This window comes from Chinchilla lanigera, unplaced genomic scaffold, assembly GCF_000276665.1.
Source record: "Chinchilla lanigera isolate Chin_1 unplaced genomic scaffold, ChiLan1.0 scaffold00073, whole genome shotgun sequence".
Lineage (NCBI taxonomy): Eukaryota > Metazoa > Chordata > Mammalia > Rodentia > Chinchillidae > Chinchilla > Chinchilla lanigera.
Genome location: NW_004955474.1, coordinates 11,713,609 through 11,732,720, shown reverse-complemented (window position 1 = coordinate 11,732,720; position 19,112 = coordinate 11,713,609). Strand labels below are relative to the sequence as shown.

Here is a 19,112-nt window from a genome sequence, read left to right as displayed (position 1 = left end):
ACGTTTCTGCCAGGGTTTCCTCGAATAGGGTTTCAGTGCCCTTAACCTTATTTTCCTGCCTCAGGTGTATGCGCAGCTGGCCACAGCCCAGGTCTCGGAGGGCAGGCACTCTGCTGTCTCGGCTTTTGAGGGTGCTGCTCTGTGTGCTCCTCCATGTTGCGAGCTACACCTCCCCTGGCACCCAGCAGGTGTCAGTCTCAGGCACAGTCTGCTGGGCCACACTGGGGTAGCTGCCCTGCAAGTCAGTGCAGCATGTGCCTGTGCATTCCCAGAGAGAGACATATGCAGGGTGTCCTGGTTACTTTTCTCTCATTGCTGAGACAAAATACTTGATGCCCAAAATTAATGAAGGAAAGTTATTTAGCTCACAGTTTGTGGAGGTTTCAGTCCATACTTGCCTAGCACCAAGGCAGAGTGGCACATGGCAGAAGGCAAGAATTCATGGCCGCGGAAAAACAGCAAAAGCAGCAAGAGCAAAAAGAGGGCAAGAACAAGCCTCTTTTCCTCCCTTACATTGCAAGCAGGCTCCCCCTCCCCAGGGGGCGTGTTCCACTCACATAATCTCCACACCTTCCTCCTGCAACAGGCTCAGGATGAATACAGAGTAAGGACCCTGGAACTCTGCTCAGCCACTCAGTTAACCTTCTAAACTTCTCACATGACAGTGAACAACATCCCAGAGTGGTAAGGGCGTGTCCTTCTCACCCTAGATGCAGAACTGCTGAGTCACTTAGCCACACCTCTAGACTCCCCAAGTTAACACAGAGTATCAACTAGAACACAGGGGTCTCTGAACCTTACAGTTGTGGGAACTGTGACAACAGCTTACCTGTTGAGATGCCGCCCGAGTCCCTACTGGGAGATGATCTGAGCCCTCTTCCAAAGCAGAGCAACTGTGCAGATTTCAGTTGAATTATGTAGCAATGGCAAGCCTGTGAGGGTTGTGAAGCTTCAGTAGCTGGGATGGTCATCACCTGCGCTGATGGAGTTTGTCCGGACTCTCTCCACCTTCAGAGGGGAGACTCCTCTCCTCCTGGCTGTGAAAGCAGGGAGGCAGAGGCAGGGGCATTGTGTCTCTTACTGTGCTGCTTCCCAAGCTCTGAATCTTATGATTCTTGTGTCTCCTCCGCCGATTTTGGTGTTTTCCCACAGTCACTCAACTCCCTTTGCAGTTGTTCTTCTCTGTGCTGGACATCTCTATTTGACCATCTCAGTTTCTCATGAAGCGGAGTTTCTGCTGATCATAGATCACTGTTTCAGCATTGTATAGCTGAAAACCCTACGTCAAGGCAGGGACCATTAGATAAGCAGAATGGGAGGAGGTGGTTGATTTGTTGATTGATTTTAAGGAATGGGATGACATGTAAAGCTGAAATCTACAGGGCAAGCAGGAGTTGATTTGGAGTCTTGAGTCCAGAGGCAGTCTGGAAGTAAAATTCTTCCGTCTTTGGAGGGCCTCAGTCACTTCTGTCATGGCTGGCCTTTGAATGGATGAGGCCCGCCATTGTTATGGAAGCTGATGAGTTTTATTAAAAATCTACTACTTTACAGGGTATCCTTCCTAAAAAAAAGTAACCTCACAACAACATCTAGCCTGTTGCTTCTTTTGGACAGTTGCACCAGATAAATACTTTTCGCTTTGTATATTGGATTTCAAGGAAGAAGTGCAGTATTAGAAACTTCCAGTGTCTGTGCAATAATCATTTCACAATAGTAGCTTTGCTTAAAAATGTGAACACTTGTCCTGTTTTCATTTTGTTTTTCTCTTATCCCATTTTAAAAATAAGAAGAGAGGCGTAGTAGTTAGATACAGAACATGGCAGAGCCTGGATGAGAGCCTGGTGTCCCACTTATTCACTGTATAACACTGTGAGGTGTTTGTATAGATGGTGGTCATGTAAGCACTGTCACCGTGGAGGAAACCTAAGAGCTTGTAAGTTTATGAAGATTACATACCACCGACTGATGCGTCGAAAGGAACGATCTTTATGTTGTTAGATTGTTAAAAACTGAGAAGTTGAGTTTCCTTATGCTGCCTGCTTCTGGTCAAGCCGTACCTGAAGCCTTCCTTTTCTCCACTGGAAAGCCTTGCCCCTTGTTCTGCCTGCCTTTGAGTCTCAACCAGACACAGATGACCATGGCTCGCTCCCTCACTACAGCAAGCTCTGATTAAATCACCTTTGCTTTTCTCGTTGATTTTCATTTGTTTTCACAGTAGCTGCTGTGGCGCCTATCATTTCGTAGCTTAGCTCCCCACCGGCTGTGTACGAGGCTCCTGTTTACCCAGGCCTTCATCAGTGGTACTGGTCTGATTTTTAAGGCTGTTCCAGTCCAGGATTAAGCATTAATTGGCTGTTGTTTTCATGTCTATTTGCCTGATTATTTGTGAGATGGAACCATTATTTGAGGCAGTTCTTTCCAGAAGTTCTTAAAGGGTTTAAAGCAAGGAGTTACACAGTTAGAAGTTATGGTCTTGTCCAAAGCTGTGATGGAGGAGGATATGGAGATCTCATGTATCCCAGTAGTTATTTTTCAGTCTCAAATGCAAATGGTATATAATGTCCCCTGTAATATGCTTCCTGTTCAATACATTTTCCCCATTATGGTCCTTTTGGGGCAGACTGTAAAAAAACAATCCCTGTTCAAAATGTACAAGGATGCAGATATTATTTATACATTATATATTATTTATTTCTGAAAATAGGGCAGCAGCCTGCTTGTAAGTTGTAAACAAGGTAAGAACTGGAGCCCCTCAGGTAGTCAGTATGGTTCTGCGGATGTGGCCTGTGGGGCCCCAGGTCACCTGTGGCACTTGGTAGAACCCTGGCTAGGGATAGGGGAAGCAGTGGAGGCCTCGTGACTGCCATGGTATCTTGCACAACTTCATGGAATCCCATCTTTGATCACTTCCAGCCTCAGCGTAGAAAGGCAAGTTCAAAGATTCCATACAACTTTGAGCTAAATTCTCTTCCTTTGGTCTTATGCAGGCAGGAGTTTGTGGATGCTTACGTGAATTATGTCTTCCAAATCTCAGTTCATGAATGGTACACAGCCTTTTCCAGCGGCTTCCTAAAGGTGTGTGGTGGCAAAGTACTTGAGCTCTTCCAGCCTTCGGAACTTAGGGCCATGATGGTGGGGAACAGCAACTACAATTGGGAAGAGCTGGAAGAGGTAAGCACAGCACCGCTGTCTGGACTCTGGCCAAGCGGCAGAGGCCTGGGAAGGGTCTGGGAGCCTCCCCGCCCCAGGAGTCGCTTCTAGTCTCAAGTGGTACACCTGGTCGCTATGAGATTCTTCTCATCCTGTAAGGTATTTTTTTGTCTTTTTTGGGCAGACGGCCATCTACAAGGGTGATTATTCAGCCTCACATCCCACTGTGAAACTATTCTGGGAAACATTTCATGAGTTTCCATTGGAAAAAAAAAAGAAGTTTCTCTGTAAGTATCAATCTCAGTATGATACTTGTCTCCGTTTTAGTCTTACACATAGTATAGAATGACATAATTGATTCTACAGGTAAGGTTTAACTCTTAAGTGGTACAGAGTAGTTAAACATACTTGCTTTTGTCATAATCATCTGAGGCACAACATAGGTTGCTATCCATATGTTCTGCCTCACAGGAGGGGTTGCATAAGAGGAAGAAAAGAACCATTTCACTGACTGAGTTTAGAAGTAATACTGTTGTAAGTAGGTGTGCTGACACATATCTCTAGTTCCAGTTTATGGGGCAGTTGGGGCAGGAGGATCTCTAGAGCTCAGGAAGTTGCGGCCATCCTGGGCGGCATAACAAAGCTGTATCTCCAAATAAATAAATAAGTAAATAAATAAATAAGTAAATAAAAGTAATGATTGTATGTGAAAGTGACTCCTTTAAGTATTGTATTTATGAAATGAAATTGTTTGGATTAACCTTCCTTAATTATCTGTAGCCTTTAAAAAATATTATAAGCGGGGCATGGTGGCTCATGCCTGTAATCCTAGCACTTGGGAGGCTGAGGCAGGAAGATCATTAAGAGTTCGAGATGAGCCTGGGCTACAAAGTGAGCTCAAGGCCAGCCTGAACTGCATAGCGAGACCCTGTCTCAAAAAGACAACAAAAAAAAAGAAATATTACAGAGTATCCACTGCCAGTGCAGCTGGGGAAGTATGATTGATCACAGGTTTATTGTGATGTAATTCACATGCCATACAGTTTACCCATTTAAAGTGTGCAATTTAGTGGGTTTTGAGTACACACATGCAGTTGTGAAACTACCGTAATCAATTCTGGAATGTGTTTGTGATCTTATGAAGAACCTCCATACCTACTAGCAATCCCTTCTCCCATTTCTCTACCTCGGTTCCGTATAGTGTGGGGTCCCTATGGGTTTGCCTGTTCTGGACATGCCCTGTAAATAGCACCAGGCGGCATGTGGTCCTTTGTAACTGGCAGGATGACAACTGAAAAGGGCAGTGCCCTTGGAAAGGAGCTAATTGGCTTTTTAAAAACAGTTGATATCTTTCTCTACTTGTCTGTGTGTAATTAAGGTCAGGAATTAGCTAGTGAATAGTGTAGAGTTCTTATCCATAGAAGCACAGGGTTGAAAGGTGCTCTGTTTTACTTTACAAGATTAAGTATATATTATTCTTAACGTGAGACTTCGCCCAGATTCTGCTGCTTACATGGAGCAAAGATGAGAGACCGGGCCTTGCACCACCAGCTCTTCCAAGGGGCCCTGCTGCACCCCACCCAGCCGTGTTGGCCGCTGAGAAGCAGTGGCGTGAGTGAGGTGACAGGGCTGGCTTTGCCGGATGAGCTCGTAGAGCCATGACAGTCAAAAGAAGCCTTGGGGATTCCTTAGAAACAGGCAGTTCCTGTTGAGAGACCGTTAGACTAGGGAAATGTTTATCACAGATTGTATATTATAGCCCCAAGTTGTTTAAAGGTGCCTCTTACCTAATGATTTCCTTATAATAGTGTCCCGCAGCTCGGCTCTGAGAGTTGCCCAGCAGTAGGACATGGGGAAGTAACAGCTGTGTCTGTCTCGTGTATGGGTGCTTTTTCTTTGTCAAGTTAACAGTGCGTGTTACAGGAGTGAGATGCCAAATACAGTGTCTGGGTCGGCTCTTCTGGTTTATAAAGAAGAGCCAGGGAGAGGAGAAAACATAGACCCTCAGGGAAGACTCAGTGGCCAAGGTGGTCCAGATCCTAGACTTTTTAAGTGAGAGACCTGGACGTACAGAGATTTGGTCTTTTTCCTGATATCCCTAAAGGCATCTCCCCTTTTCTATGTCAGTAATTTCTTTCTCTTTGATTTTGGGAAAGCTTATAAATTTATAAGGGTGTGTATTCGACTGGGCCCGTTTTTATTTGAGGCTGTTTCAGAGCATCATCCTTCCATGGGATGCAAACAGGCACGCAGATGGCATTGCACTTCCACCGTGAGCCACAGGGTGGCGTGCCTGCTTCTCTGTTGCAGGGAGGGCCTCTGCGACCAGAGCCTGTTGCGGTGCTGTTAATGCGTCTCCTTCTCCCTGCAGTGTTTCTGACCGGCAGCGACCGCATTCCCATCTACGGCATGGCCAGCCTGCAGATCGTCATCCAGTCCACAGCCAGCGGGGACGAGTACTTGCCCGTGGCTCACACTTGCTACAACCTGCTTGACCTCCCCAAGTACAGCAGCAAAGAAGTTCTGAGCGCACGGCTAACCCAGGCCCTTGACAACTACGAGGGGTTTAGTTTGGCCTGAGGCTCCGAGCCCAGCTTGTCCCCCATGTCCCTTCCTTCCTCAGCGTCCACATGGAGGCCTATACAGAACATCCTGGGGAGTGATTTCTATTTTTTTATTGTCTAAGTGGGTTGGCACTTTTGAATCCTGAATGTGGTTGATGTGTTTCTGGGGTTCTAAGTAGCTAACAGCCTTTTTGGAAATCAGGGGTTGGAGACAGGGTGAATATTGGCTCTGGTTTGGGAAGGGGTTTTTATTTTGATTTTTGTTTTAAACCAGCTAGCCAGTGTGTGTTGCGCCTGTGACTGTTGCTCTCTGCTGGAGGAAGTGGCGGTAGACTTTTCAATTTGCGTTTCTCAGATGTCTCTCTCGGCCCCAGTGTTTCCTCACAGTGTTCTCCTGGCTGTCTCCTGACTTCTCATTCCCCTCAAGAATGAGACCTATCCCTTCTTACCTGCGCATGCAGAACACCTTTCTCTGCAGCCTTGGAACTGGCCTGGCTTCTTGCAGCACCACACTAACCGGAAGGAGGAAGGGACTACTTCAGAAACTCGCAATTCCAGAAAGCTGAGCTTGGACAGGGCCCTGGGGAGTTTCCGGGAGACTTTATGAGCAACTCTTCCTGAAAAAGAAAAACGTTTTCAGCCAGGTGTGGAGGTGCATGCCAGCAATCCCAAGCTACTTCTCAGGCTGCTTGGGGGATAGAGGCAGGTGAATCACAGGTTTGAGGCCAATCTGGGCAACTTAGTGAGATCTTGTCATAAAATTTTTTTAAAGTGCTAGAAATGGAGCTCAGTGGTAGGGCACTTGCCAAGCACGCGCAAGGCCCCAAGTTCCACACCAGTACCAAAAACATGTTCTCAAGGGAACAGCAACCTTTCCACAGCTGCACTCATCCCCGCCTCCTTAAGACGTGCAGAGCAGCTCCGAGTTGTACTTGAACCTAACATTGTTCTGTTGCTCAGCTGTGTGCCTCGACAGCAAGGTGAACTGGTGGGCTGCTCACCCCGTTACCTCGCTTTGGGAGGAAATTGCATTAACTTTTTAAAAGACTATATTGCCCAAGATTCCTTTTTCGCTTTTCTCCTGTGTCTCTCCCTCCTCCTTCACCCTCCTGTCCCTTCTTTCCTTTTTCATTCTGTGCTTTTTCCTTCAACCTCCTGTCTTTTCTCCTAGATGAATTTTTTTTTTTTAATTTTTATTTAAATTGCAAAATTTTGACTTAGATTTTTTTCTTCTTCCCTAATTGTTAAGACATACTCTGTCATGGAATTTCTGTTTGTCACATTTGAAATGTTCGTTTACAGTGGGGTTTCAAGGGGAATTATGTTTAAATCAAATATATGTATCTCAGAAATGACATGTTCAGTGCTCTTCATCATGGGGTGGGAAGATTCTGCCTGATTAAGGGACCTGTGTAAGCCTAATTTTAAATTCCTAGTTCTAGAGAAAAGATTTATTTATATAAAATGAAGTATTTATGGACTGCGATACAGCATCAAATCTCAATGAAGGATTGTAGACTTCTGTTTTTTGTTTTTCAAACTTATTCCAGTTGCTAAATTGGTAGTTTTTCAGTCTTTATAAATACAAGATTTAAAAAGATATACAGTTATATGAAATGTTTATTTTGTATGTGTGTGCATATAGTTCAGTAAAATGCAATAAATTTGGTGTTTTAACTTAAAACCGTCTCTCATTGTATTTGCAGAGTGGACAGTTTACTTTCAGTGAAAGCGTTAGGTCATTTACCCAGACAGCCTCATGGAAGGTCAAACTCGGTTCCTGCTGGCAGAAATAGACTCAAGTGCTGCGGCACTGGGGAGGAAAGGGGGCAAGAGAAGACAGCGCGGAGGAGGACGGGATTTCTCAAAGTTGTGTGGAGCAGAAAAGCATTTCCCAGAGAAGGGAGCAGCCTCAGCAAAGGCTTAAACTTGGATGCAGATTTTGGGAAGAGTCTGGAGGAGTTTGAAGAGAAAACAATAATGGGGAATGAGACTGGGGCACAGAAGATAGACTTGGCCCTGAAGAACCAGGCTTAGCATTAGAAGGGTGGTGAATAACTAGGTAGGATTTGTTCAAGAGCTCAGGATGTGGGGAAATGTGTAATAGTACCAGTTCAGAGGAGTTGAAATGGAAAGGACTGACGCAGCAAGGTAGGAGCCCAGAGCAGTGGTGATGGCAGTAGCGGAGTCAGGAAAACGAGATGGAGAGGAGAGAAGAGACAGGGTGAATCACACTCGTTCACGTAATGAACTTCTGGGTGCCGTGGTGAGTGCAACACAGCAGAGCGCCTTCAGTGCCTTTGTAAAACAGTGATGATGGACTGTTTGCCAGATTGGGGTGGTTTAAAAGTAGTAAGGAGAGCAGCAGCTTTCTAATAATCTCATAACAAAGCTACAGAACTAGCCCAAAGGTTGAAGAGCACAGACATCTCACACTTAATTTTGTATATAAATAGCCAAGTTACCTTAAATTACTTGGAGGCCTCGGAATTCTCATCCATGCAATAAAGAGACTGGACCAGATAATTTCTAAGGTTTCTCTGAGTTGTGAAGCTCTAGAATTCCATTACTGGCCACAGTACCTGCACATAGGGATGTCGATAGATACTTCTTTTTTTTTTTTTGGTTTTTCTCCGGTACCGGGAACCGAACTCACAACCTTGCACTTGCCAGGCAGGCGCTTTGCCGCTGAGCTAAATCCCTAGCCCCTTCGATAGCTACTTCTATGTGTGTGTTATATGAGTGAAATTTTGTACTGCCTCGAAAACGTGATTTTTCTGGACTAGTTTCCTTTTTCTCCCCTTCATTACTTACTGCTTTAGATGATTCTGCTTTTCTGGATATTCTCGATTTTCCACAAATCCACTTCTGGACTTAGTTCTTCCCTTGTGAACCTTTGGCTGTCCCTTCACTGTTCTGATCACTTAGCATTTTAATGAAATCCTTTGGCGATACTCTTTCAGTGGATGGGGTTCAATGAAAGTGTAACTTGGCAGTGTAGCAAATTCTTGTAGTCCCACCCGCTGTGTGTGAAAGTCTTCCGATGACTTGTATTTAATTGTAGAAATCAAGGGCCCACAAACTACAACCCTTGTTACAGTTTACAGTTTTAAAAGAGTTAAAAAATGTTTAAAAAAAAAGAAAAAGGACAAAGACTATCTGGCCTGGCAAACCTAGTATATATCTAGTACTTAAAAGATTTTTTTGCCAATCTGTGAAATGAGACTTGCAGGGATTACGATTTGCAGGAGTAGATAATCTTGAAATTTTGGATGAATTTGTCATAATTTGATGTTTGACCAGAGAAGACCATTGTTTGGGCTTTTCTACCATGAAGGTAAGAAAACCATGTTTTATCTAAGATTAATGCACAGAATGGACATTAAGGTTCTGATTTCAGTAATAATAACCCGTACTGAGTATGTGCTGTGTGTCAGGCCGTGTTTCGGTATCTGCAGTGCACTGTACAGTTTAATTTCCCCCACAGCCCTTCTAGCTCTGCTGTCTCACTCGCTGTGTGGTCTTGGGCATGTTTCTCAATCTTTGTGTGCTTCATTTTCTTCCAATTCAGGATGGGGACAGAAATGTTACCTGCCTCGTGGGATAGTTATAAGCATTAAATGAATTCGTGGAAGGCACACATCTGTGCTTAGCACATTATGAACCTCAGTAACTATGATTATTACTGTGATTCCAGTTTTTTACTTGAAAATAACTTGCTCATTGTCACAAAGTGGTAGGCGTTGGCCTTGACCTAAGCTGTGTTTTGCCCAGCTACTAGGCTGGGGCAGTGCTTATTTGACCAAGGATGCAGTCGATAAAAAGGAACATTGTGATGTGGCAGATGACTTGGTTGATCACACAGAGACATCACAGTGAGCTGTGTGTTTCACTGGCAGTGTGTGGTTCTGTAGTGTGAGCTGTACAGGCCTCCCGTCACCTGCACGAGGTCTCAAGTGCAGCTGAGTGTCACTGGCAGGGTCTCTGTTGACGTTTAGCAGTTGGGGCACCAGGACGCTTCACGCCCTTCCGTGCAAGGACAGTTCCTCTTCATCCTGCCCAAGGTGCCAGTGGGTCTTGCATGGTCCAAGTGTGTGTGAAGCCGTGAGTCCCACAGCCATAGCATTAGGAGCTAGGGCTCTGGGAAGTGATTAGATTCGGTGATTGGGCAGAGCCCTCATGCGTAGAATTAGCATGCTCAGGAATACAGTCCCGGAGAGGTCCTTGCCCCCGTGGGGACACAGTGAGAAGACGCAGCCGTGACAAAGCAGGTCCTCACCAGATGCCACCCGTACCTGGCTTTGAACTTTCGAGCCCCAGAGCCGTGCAGTGGAAACTCAGTCATGACTTGTCTGGCCCTGTACAGAACAGAGAGACAAGCTTCATGTGTATCGGGTGATTTTCTTTGTAGATTTTATTTATATTTCTTTTTTCAGAAAAAATTTAAAAATTTTGATTTTTGAATAATTTCAGATTTATAGGAAAGTACTAAAGATAAAAGAGTTTCTATGTCAGTATGTCACTATGGTATATTTATTAAAACTGAAGAAGCGATACAGGAAAATTACTAGTAAGTAAATTCCAAACTCTGGATTTTTACCAGTATTTCTGTTGATGTCTTTTTCCATGGTCTGATCCTGTGTCCTACATTGCATGCAGCTCAACAGGATTTTAGTGAAGTGTTGGGTTCCAAGCTTCGCCTTTGATTAGAGCTGGGAGTGAGGTAGGATAGAAAACAATAGGTATAAAAGAGGCAAGAAAAATTGTATGTTTAAGGCAAACTGCAGCTTCAGGACACCAAAGTTACTTACTGTTACAATACCTTTTTTTCTCTTCCAGGAAACTTAAAAAACAAAAAACTGAATGTTAAAGCTACAATAATTCTATAAACTGGGGCCGTGCTTTCCACCTGTACGTTAGGCCTGCACCTTTCCTCTTATAGATACTGTAGATTCACAGACTCTAGACTTCCCTCTCCATGGAGACAGCACTATTAATTGGGTGCCGTATCTCTGAACTTGAATGCATGCAGATAGTTCTAACCGAGCCCAAACCGTCTGACAGACAAGAACACACATCGTAGATCGTTCATCACGCGGACCCCTCAGCACCTAAATGTCCCCAGCCTTGGACCATGCCCGCCTTGCTCTTGAGGGCAGCCCACATTTCACTTTCTCTGTGCACCTCTTGCCTCTGTCTGGTAAAGTCTGTTGCTGCCTGTCACTGAGGCATCCTGAAATTGTTTTTCTGTGACAGAAGTCAGCAAACCTATAGCCTATTCCGTGGGTGGGGTGAGTTGAACTCTCCACCTCCCTTTTTGGGTGACCTCTTGGGGCCCTGTCTGCTGACAGGCGTGCAAGTGTCCTGCGGCCTCTGCTCTGCCCCAGGCAGTTGTGCGGTACACACTCCCTCAGAGGGTGCAGGGCAGGTCCTCTCAGGTTGGCAGGTTATCGGCCACCCTGGGGTCCTGGAAGACGATTGGCCCTTGGCAGATAGCACTGTGTTCTCAGAAGCAGAAATAGTTGACCTTCAGGTTTCTGGCAGCATTTCCCATGGGAAAGCACCTTTTATGAGAAAGAAGAAGAGGTTTGTATTTATGTAAGTTTGGCTATCTGAGTTTCCAAGAAATGTTAAATTCTATTGCACGATTTTTTAGATAACTTTGTGAATATCTAGGAGGGAAATAGGGTATATATAATCAAATTTACTATTCCACTCAATCTCCTCTCTTTTAGATATTTCTGGGGGGCATAAGGGTAGCTTAGTATCAGTTAATTTTCCCCAGAGCCATAGTTTGGGGTTAATAGGCAAAAAATAGTTAACAGGTGACAGGGAAAGGTGGGTCAAACGAGAGCATATGATAGAATAGGAAAAGACTTGAAGTGATACCCAACAGACAGAACGCTTTGTCAGGGTCCAGCATCGGTTAAAAAAATTAAATAAAAGCACACCTTCAGAATTTCATCCTTTCTTTTTATTGAGAAATTTAACTGTTGGTTGTCTTACGTTTTCTTTGGCCCTTACTATGGAATCAAGCAGTTTTAGAGTTAAGTCTCTAAAGTGTCTGCAAGCACAGTGCTTGTGTTGCCTTTAATAACCTTAACTTCGTTAATGGCGGGGCTAGTGAACAAGTCTTACGGTTTGTGAACGTCTCCATTTCTGAGCCTTTTTCTGGATGACCCGGTCGTCGTGGCTCCCCCTCCGGCCTTGTGCTGGGGAACAGGACTGCGTGGAGCGGAGCGTGGCAGGTGTTGGTGTCTGCCCGCAGAGCTCTGCTCTGGGCTGCTAACCCAGACTCCGATACAGGCAGGGGCTGCCTGTCCACTTGGAAGCAGATGTGTTTGGGTTGACAGCTGGCATGTCCTTTACTTGTGCACAGCAGTCCAGGGTGCACAGCTGAGCAGATGCTCGTGGAGGTGTCCTCCCCAGTAGGGGCAGCTCTGAATTACCGACAGCCCCTCCCGTGGGGTGAGTAGCCAATCCAGGCTTTATTTCATTCCAAAATTATGCTGGAGTGTGTGCTGCTTACTGATAAGTAGCACCAAGAAAATTAGTTCACATGCCCCCCCCCACACACCCAAGTGGCTGGAGGCTTGGCAGGGTGCACAATCACACGGTCCTCAGATCTTGTAAAAGCTGATTTTCCTCGGCCTAAGCCCACGAGAGTTAGATACAATTTATGATAATTACTGATTCAGCTCCCACTGGTGTTGAAGTTCCTGGGAAACTTAAAAAAGAATTAAAACACACACATACCCTTCAAATGGAGCCAGATGCTAAGCCAGATTAGTCTTTTCATGGTCACCTTTTCTTTAAAAAAAGGAAAAGCAAAGCAAAGAGCAGATTTGGAAAGAGCCCCATTTCCCCTTGAGTCATCCGAAGGCAGTGCTCTTCGGGGCTAAAGTCAACAGTACAGGCCAACTGGGCACTGGCTCGTGGGCCCCGAGGGCTGGTCTGCAGGAGCCAGAATTTCTTGTTAAAAATTGGCCACCTGAGCATTCTCAGGAGCCCAGATGTTTGCGAACCTAGTACAAGGACTTTCAAGGTCAAGTCACTGGCAGAATGTTTGGAAGAGACCCGAGCCTGAACCTTTCCTAGGTAATGGGACAAGTGGGGGACAAAAACTCATTCATCGCCACTGTAAAAGACATTGGAATCGAGAGCTGGCCTTGCTGCGGCCCAGCAGGGGCACCTTCCGCTCCTCCTGCAGGTTGGTGAGGGCCTGGAGGCCCCAGGTACTTCCCCAGCCTCTGCCTCCACCTCTGCCTCTGCCAGGGGTTCTGATGAAATTTCCTCTGCTCATCAGGAATGCCAGAATCAGAGCAGCTTCCTTCCCAAGGCTACATTTAGTTTTTAGTTTTTAAAAATACACCCTGAGACGCAAATTGCAGGACATTGAAATGACCTAGAAATCCATTCAAAGGTTACTCTGCTCATTTCACAGAACTTGGGCATTTCCACATTAGACTCTGCTGCTTTTAGTTTGCTCTGTTTCACATATCTGAACAGATTTGGACCTCCCAAAATGTTTTGGGGAGTAGACTTGAAGGGGTTTGTCCTGCTGTGTCAAGAAAGGATTTAGCAAGCATTAATCCTTCTAAGAACGCAGCACACGGGTCTTGAGATTTGCTTGAGAACACCAATAGTCGTGGTCAATTGTACCTTTTCCACAGAGACTGGGTTAGTCTTCTCATGAAAGGTGGCTCATCCTGTCGGCACTAATTTGTGCTTAAAGTGCTGGCAGTATATTCCGCTTCTCACTTCCACAAACAAGAAACCAGAGGGTAAAGCTGGGGAAAATCCTGGAAACTACAATTCCTTGTTTGCAGGGATTCCAAATGTGTTGCTGTTGGACTTCAAGATAGGAAGAATCTTTACTTCAGTGCTGATGCTAGCACCAGTTTCTGTGAAGGGCTTACCGTGTGATCATTTCACAGTGGTCCATGTGCATTCCCATAACGATCCTCTCAGGTAGGTACTATGATTATTCGCATTTTCCACATAGAGAGGCCCCAGGGAGGTAAGGAATGAGCTGGGCCATCTGTCTGCAGCGAGGCCTTGCGGTTCCTTCCAGGTGGGCCATTAGGTGTGCTGGTTTCAGTCAGTTTAAAATGCTGGGTAATTGGAACTGCTCACTGCTGCAAATACTCAGCGTGTAGTCTGCACTCTCCTTAGAGTGAGGATCTTGGACTAGCAGAATGGAGCGTGTCACAAAGGTATTCATGTGAGGCCCTACCGGAGCTCCTGCACCCCAGGATCACAAACTCATTCACATGCGTGTGCAAGTGTGAGAGACACTGCTCTGCTACTGTCGCTCTCCTTTTCCTCTCCACGGTCTAATTTTAAAAAAGAACTTTATTTTTATTGTGTATAATTGACAAAATCATATATATTTAAGGTGTATCTCATGTTTTGAGTACATACCATGGTGAAATGATTACCATAATCTAGCTAATTAACATCCATCACCTCAGATACTTACAGCAATTCTTAATTTCCTCTGCCTGGAAACAACAGTATAAGTCAAAAATATTCTTCAAAACAAAAATGTGCTCAGGGGCCAGCTGTGGTGGCGCACACCTGTAATCCCAGCACTCGGGAGGCTGAGGCAGGAGGATCATTGTGAGACCAGCCTGGGCTATAAAGTAAACTCAACGCCAGCCTGAAGTGCACAGCGAGACCCTGTCTCAGTATTGGAGACAGATTAAAACAGTTAACACTGTTCCAGACGACTCCTTGATATCTCTTTATATACATTAATACATTTTTATACACTGGCAGTGCTGATTTGTAACCTATCATTTCACTTGATGGAATATATTGGGCACCTTTTCATCTCAATTCATGATAACATCATGTTCTTTTACTGATGTCTTTTATGCCCCCATCCTCCTCTTCCCTCTCTTGCGCTCTTCTCCCTCCCCCTTATTTTCTTCCTCTTGTCTAATAATAGTCATCTTTCTACTTTCTTAGCATTTTTAGAGTCTCCATATTAGGGAAATGTGATATTTGTTTGAGTCTGGCTTATTTTGCTTAATATGATTTCCATTGTCATCAATTTTCCTGCAAATGATGTAACTTTATTTTTTATGGCCGAATAATACTTGTGTGTGTGTCTATACGCATATATATGTGCATATATAATATAAATATTCACATTGTCTTTTTTGACTTATCTGTTGGTGGGTACTGAGGCTGGTTCCACATCTTGGCAGTTGTACCACAGTAAACACAGGTGTGCCATAATTCTTGTAGTGTGCTGCTTCCGGTATATAGCAGTGAGCGGTATAGCTTGGTTATGTGATAGTTCTATTTTATTTTGAGGTGCCTCCATACTGATTTCCATAGTGGCTAAACTAACTTATGATCCTAACAGCAATATATATGACAGGGTTCCTTCCCGACCCCCACCCCATCCCTACCAGGGTGAGAGGTAGAGATCTAGTTTCAGTCTTCTATATATAGATAGCCAGTTTTCCCAGCACCATTTGTTAAAGAGACTCTTTTCTCCAGGGTACATTTTTGGTCTCCTTGTCAAGAAGCAGATGGCTACAGTTGCATGGGTTTGCTTCTGTGTCCTCTGCTTGATTCCGTTGGTCTGTGTGACTGTTTTTATGCAAGTACCACGATGTTTTTGTCACCATGGCTTAGGGTACTTTGAAACTGGACATTGTGATGCTTTCAGATTTGCTCTTTCTGCTTAGGATCGGCCATTCTGGGTCTATTGGCTTTTTTGGCTATGCTGGGTCTTTTGTGTTTGTATATCAATTTAGGATTGTTTTTTCTAGTTCTGTGAAGAATTTCTTTGGGATTTTGATGGGGATTGCACTGAATCTGAAGATCACTTTTGGCAATACGGCCATTTTAACATTAATTCTGCCAATCCATGAACACAGGCGGTCTTTTTAGCTTCTAGCATCTCCAGTTTTTTTCATCAGTGTTTTGAAATTTTCAATGTGGACATTTCTATCTCCTTGGTTAGGCTGAGCCCTAGATATTTTTTAAAAGCTTGTGAATGGAACTGTCGTCCTGATTTCTATCTCAGCTAGTCTGTTATTGATGTATGAAGAATATAAGGATTTTTAAATGTTGATTCTGTGTCCTGCCTTTGTCTAATCTTGTTCAGCAATTTAAAATTCTTTAAGAGTAACAATTATTGACAGTGTCTCAATGTCTTATGAAGCAGTACCCAAAACTGCAGAACCAGAAGTGTAAAAGGTTGTCTGCATATCTTTCGATAAATTAAATCCAGACATCTAAAAAAATGTGAACTTCAGAACTCATAGTAGCATACGTTGCACACACATAGGCCAAAACGGGGAACTGAGTGGTCTCAGAGGCTTGGTTCTTGGCAGCAGTTTGCCTTGGGCCGTGTTCCCTGGGCAGCTGCTGCGTGACGCAGAGCCACCCTTGCGGCACAAGCCTTGCTGCTGGAGAAGAAAAGTGTGAACCAAGCTGTCAACAACCCCAGCTCCTGCCAAGCCCCATTTGCTTGCCAGCCAGGATTCTAAAAATGCATTTGGGAATTTTGACTTTTAGCTTTTACTAAATAGAAAATTCTACTGTGTGTATACAGCCTTGGTGAGCTGACCCAGCTTGGGGATAAATCTGGACTTTGTTTTTTGGATTTTACAGATCAATTGAACTTTACTGGTAGTGTATCTGCATTTCTATAGCATTTCCACCGTGAAGGAACACTTATAAATGGTCTGTGAATATACCAAACTTTACTCATCTTGCGTGAAGACCAAACAAATGCATAAAATTGGCTAAAATAATCCCCTCAACTACTCACACAAAATCTGATACATTTGTCTTGTGAGATTCGGCCTGTTTGGAATAGGTCACACTGAGGCCCTCGAGAGTTCTGCGACTGCTCTTTACTCGCTCCTTCCTCGGGCTGCAGGTCCTGTTTTGAAAATCCCATTCAGGTCGTCACAGCTCTGCACTATTAGAGGACTAGAAGTGAGACAGATGTAGGCGGTATGACTTTGGGGCTCCGTTAGGCTTTGTTTCAGGCTGTAGCATTCAAGTTTACTTGGGCCTGTAACTTTCTGGTCCCTCAAAAGAGGCAACATCAAAATACTGAAGATGCCTGGAGTAGTGGTGCACACCTGTAATCCCAGCTCTCTGAGACACTGAGGCAAGCGGACCACAAGTTTAAGCTCGGCCTGACACCTTAGCCACTCAGACCCTGTATCAAACTAAAAAAATTCTGAAAGGCTGGCAGTATAGCTCAGTGCAAAGGTCCTGGGTTCAATACCCCCATGTGCATTTTACAAAAGACTAAGAAAATGGAGGGTCTATAAATGCTGCCTGCCATTTCTGCTAAATTTTCTTTGGACCCAGTGTTAAAAACAACTGAACTCTTCAGGATGAGCTTCAGGTTTGGCAGGACGGCCCTGAGGAGCATCTGTGTTAGCAGGACTGTGTCTCTGTACTCAGGCTGGGTTGACCTGTGTCCTGGTTTCAACACAAGGACCAGGTTCCTCCTGCAACCCTTAACTTTCGTCAGTCACTTACAAGTGTTCGCATGTGCAGTTTGAAGGACACTGTGGGCATCTGTCCCCTGGGGTCCGCTGGCGCAGGGGCTCCTGTGCCCGCCACTCATGCTGTTCTAAGTTTGCTGCAGTACTAACAGGGTCTGCACGCTGGGCCTGGCCTGTGACAGGCAACTTGAAGGGTAAGGTGCTCCTTTCACCTCCTAGAAGCGGGGCATTTCTCAAGGTCTCAGGGGTCGGTGGCCTTACTAGTTGCAGAATAGTAAATGCCTGATGTTATTTACCTTTCATGGCCACACAGATTTGGGAAATGTAGTGAAGCTTTTGAACATTTTGCTTTAATGTCTTTGTGTCTGTACCCCTCCAGGCTTCTCTGCCCCTTTATAAATTAACATGCTGAGTCCAGAGCACGGCGTGTTTCCAGCTATGACACGGACACGCCTCGTGTGTACCCAGTTTGCTCCACCTTCCAGTGGCCTCCCTCCGTGGAGACAGAGCCATGACATAATCCTCACGAGGCTTCTGCAGGGCTCCCAGAGCCCACAGGTTCCTCACGGAAAGGCCAGGCCCACAGGCAGCCCAGTCACATAGCCCTGATGCGGTCAAAATGTCAGAACTTGTACAGCTAAAAATATTTTATAGTTTTAAATATATAGAAAATACCATGTAGAAAAATGTCCATGGTGTTCTTTTGTATTATACTCACATTTTAAAAAGGGACATTGGTCATTTCAAATGGTCTCTGCTTACATTTTATGTAAACACTGTTCTGGGCCCATGTTACTTAGCTCAAATTTATCAGTTCCTGGTGACTTTCACCACTCGAGACTTCGATCTGCCACCTGTTTTCTTGAGTTGCACCTGACTGATCTCATTCCAGGCAAATGAGCCTCTACAGAGATATCGCTGCAACTTCCCCAAAATAGGAGTTGTGAATGTGCCTAGACTTTCCTTTTACACACATCTGTGTCACGGTGTTTTTGATCTTTGTGTGCATCGACCACAAGGGGTCAGGCAGGGGAGCGCGGGAGCACAGTCTGCCCGCGGAAGGGCTGTGCCCTGTGCAGTGCCCGGCGCGCAAGTCTTCCTCCTTCTTGAAGTGTGCCCCGCCTGTAACAGCGCCAGTGTGAATACGGAAACATTTGAAAGTACGTTGAGCCAGTCGCTTACATTCTGAGGGTCAGCTGGAGAAGCACGAGTGCGTGAAACAGAGGAAACACGCTGTGGTTCCCCTACCACGCAGGCCCTGGGGGGAGGGGCGCCTGTTCACTCAGGGTGCGGGTTTGTCCTCTGGCTTTAACCAAGTGGATACTGAAAAAGAACATCCCAGAGACACTGATCTTGGCCCTGAAACTAACTCTTCCCACCTGGGGGAAAGAATCCAGGAAGCCAGGTGTCGGAGAAACCCTTTAAAGGGAAAACAAATTAGACAACAAACATCTTTCAGAAAGCAGTTAATAGCTTACGGTGTTCAACTGTAAATATACCACCAAAAGCAAGAGAAGGGCATCTTCATTATTAGATTTTAAATATCTTTAAAAGTTAACAAATTTTAAACTGTGATTTTCCTTCTAAATGTGTCATCTGTTTTGGCTCCTGGGCCTAATTCTTTCTACTGAAATCTAGGCAACCTCCAGACAGAACCAACTTAACTGCCATCTCCGCCATTCCTTTATGCTGGTAATATCCCCAGTATCCGCCTCAGAAGGAAGTCCAAGCTCAGCCAGAGTCACAAATGCTCAGCCCCTAGGGGCTCCCGGACTGCTGGCCTGGGGACATCTTAGTGCAGTATTTATGATCCAAGCACAGCCCAAAGGCCTTTGTCCTGGGTTTGAAATGTCACACCTGGGAGCAGACACCCTGCGGGAGCCGCCCCCACCACAAGTATTGCATCTGA

The 19,112-nt window shown here is 45.1% G+C and overlaps 1 protein-coding gene across 4 annotated transcripts in view; it reads left to right on the top strand.

The window, feature by feature from the left end:
• Positions 1 to 7,398, top strand: part of Herc3 (HECT and RLD domain containing E3 ubiquitin protein ligase 3) — a 145,810-nt gene extending 138,412 nt beyond the window's left edge. For all 4 annotated transcript variants that reach the window (XM_005401448.1, XM_005401446.2, XM_013502723.1 and 1 more), the window contains 3 exons: positions 2,988 to 3,171; positions 3,335 to 3,437; positions 5,522 to 7,398. In XM_005401448.1, the coding sequence (XP_005401505.1) occupies positions 2,988 to 3,171; positions 3,335 to 3,437; positions 5,522 to 5,730 (496 nt within the window). In that variant the 3' untranslated portion in view covers positions 5,731 to 7,398. The remainder of the gene's footprint in view (positions 1 to 2,987; positions 3,172 to 3,334; positions 3,438 to 5,521) is intronic.
• The last annotated feature ends 11,714 nt before the right edge of the window (positions 7,399 to 19,112 follow it).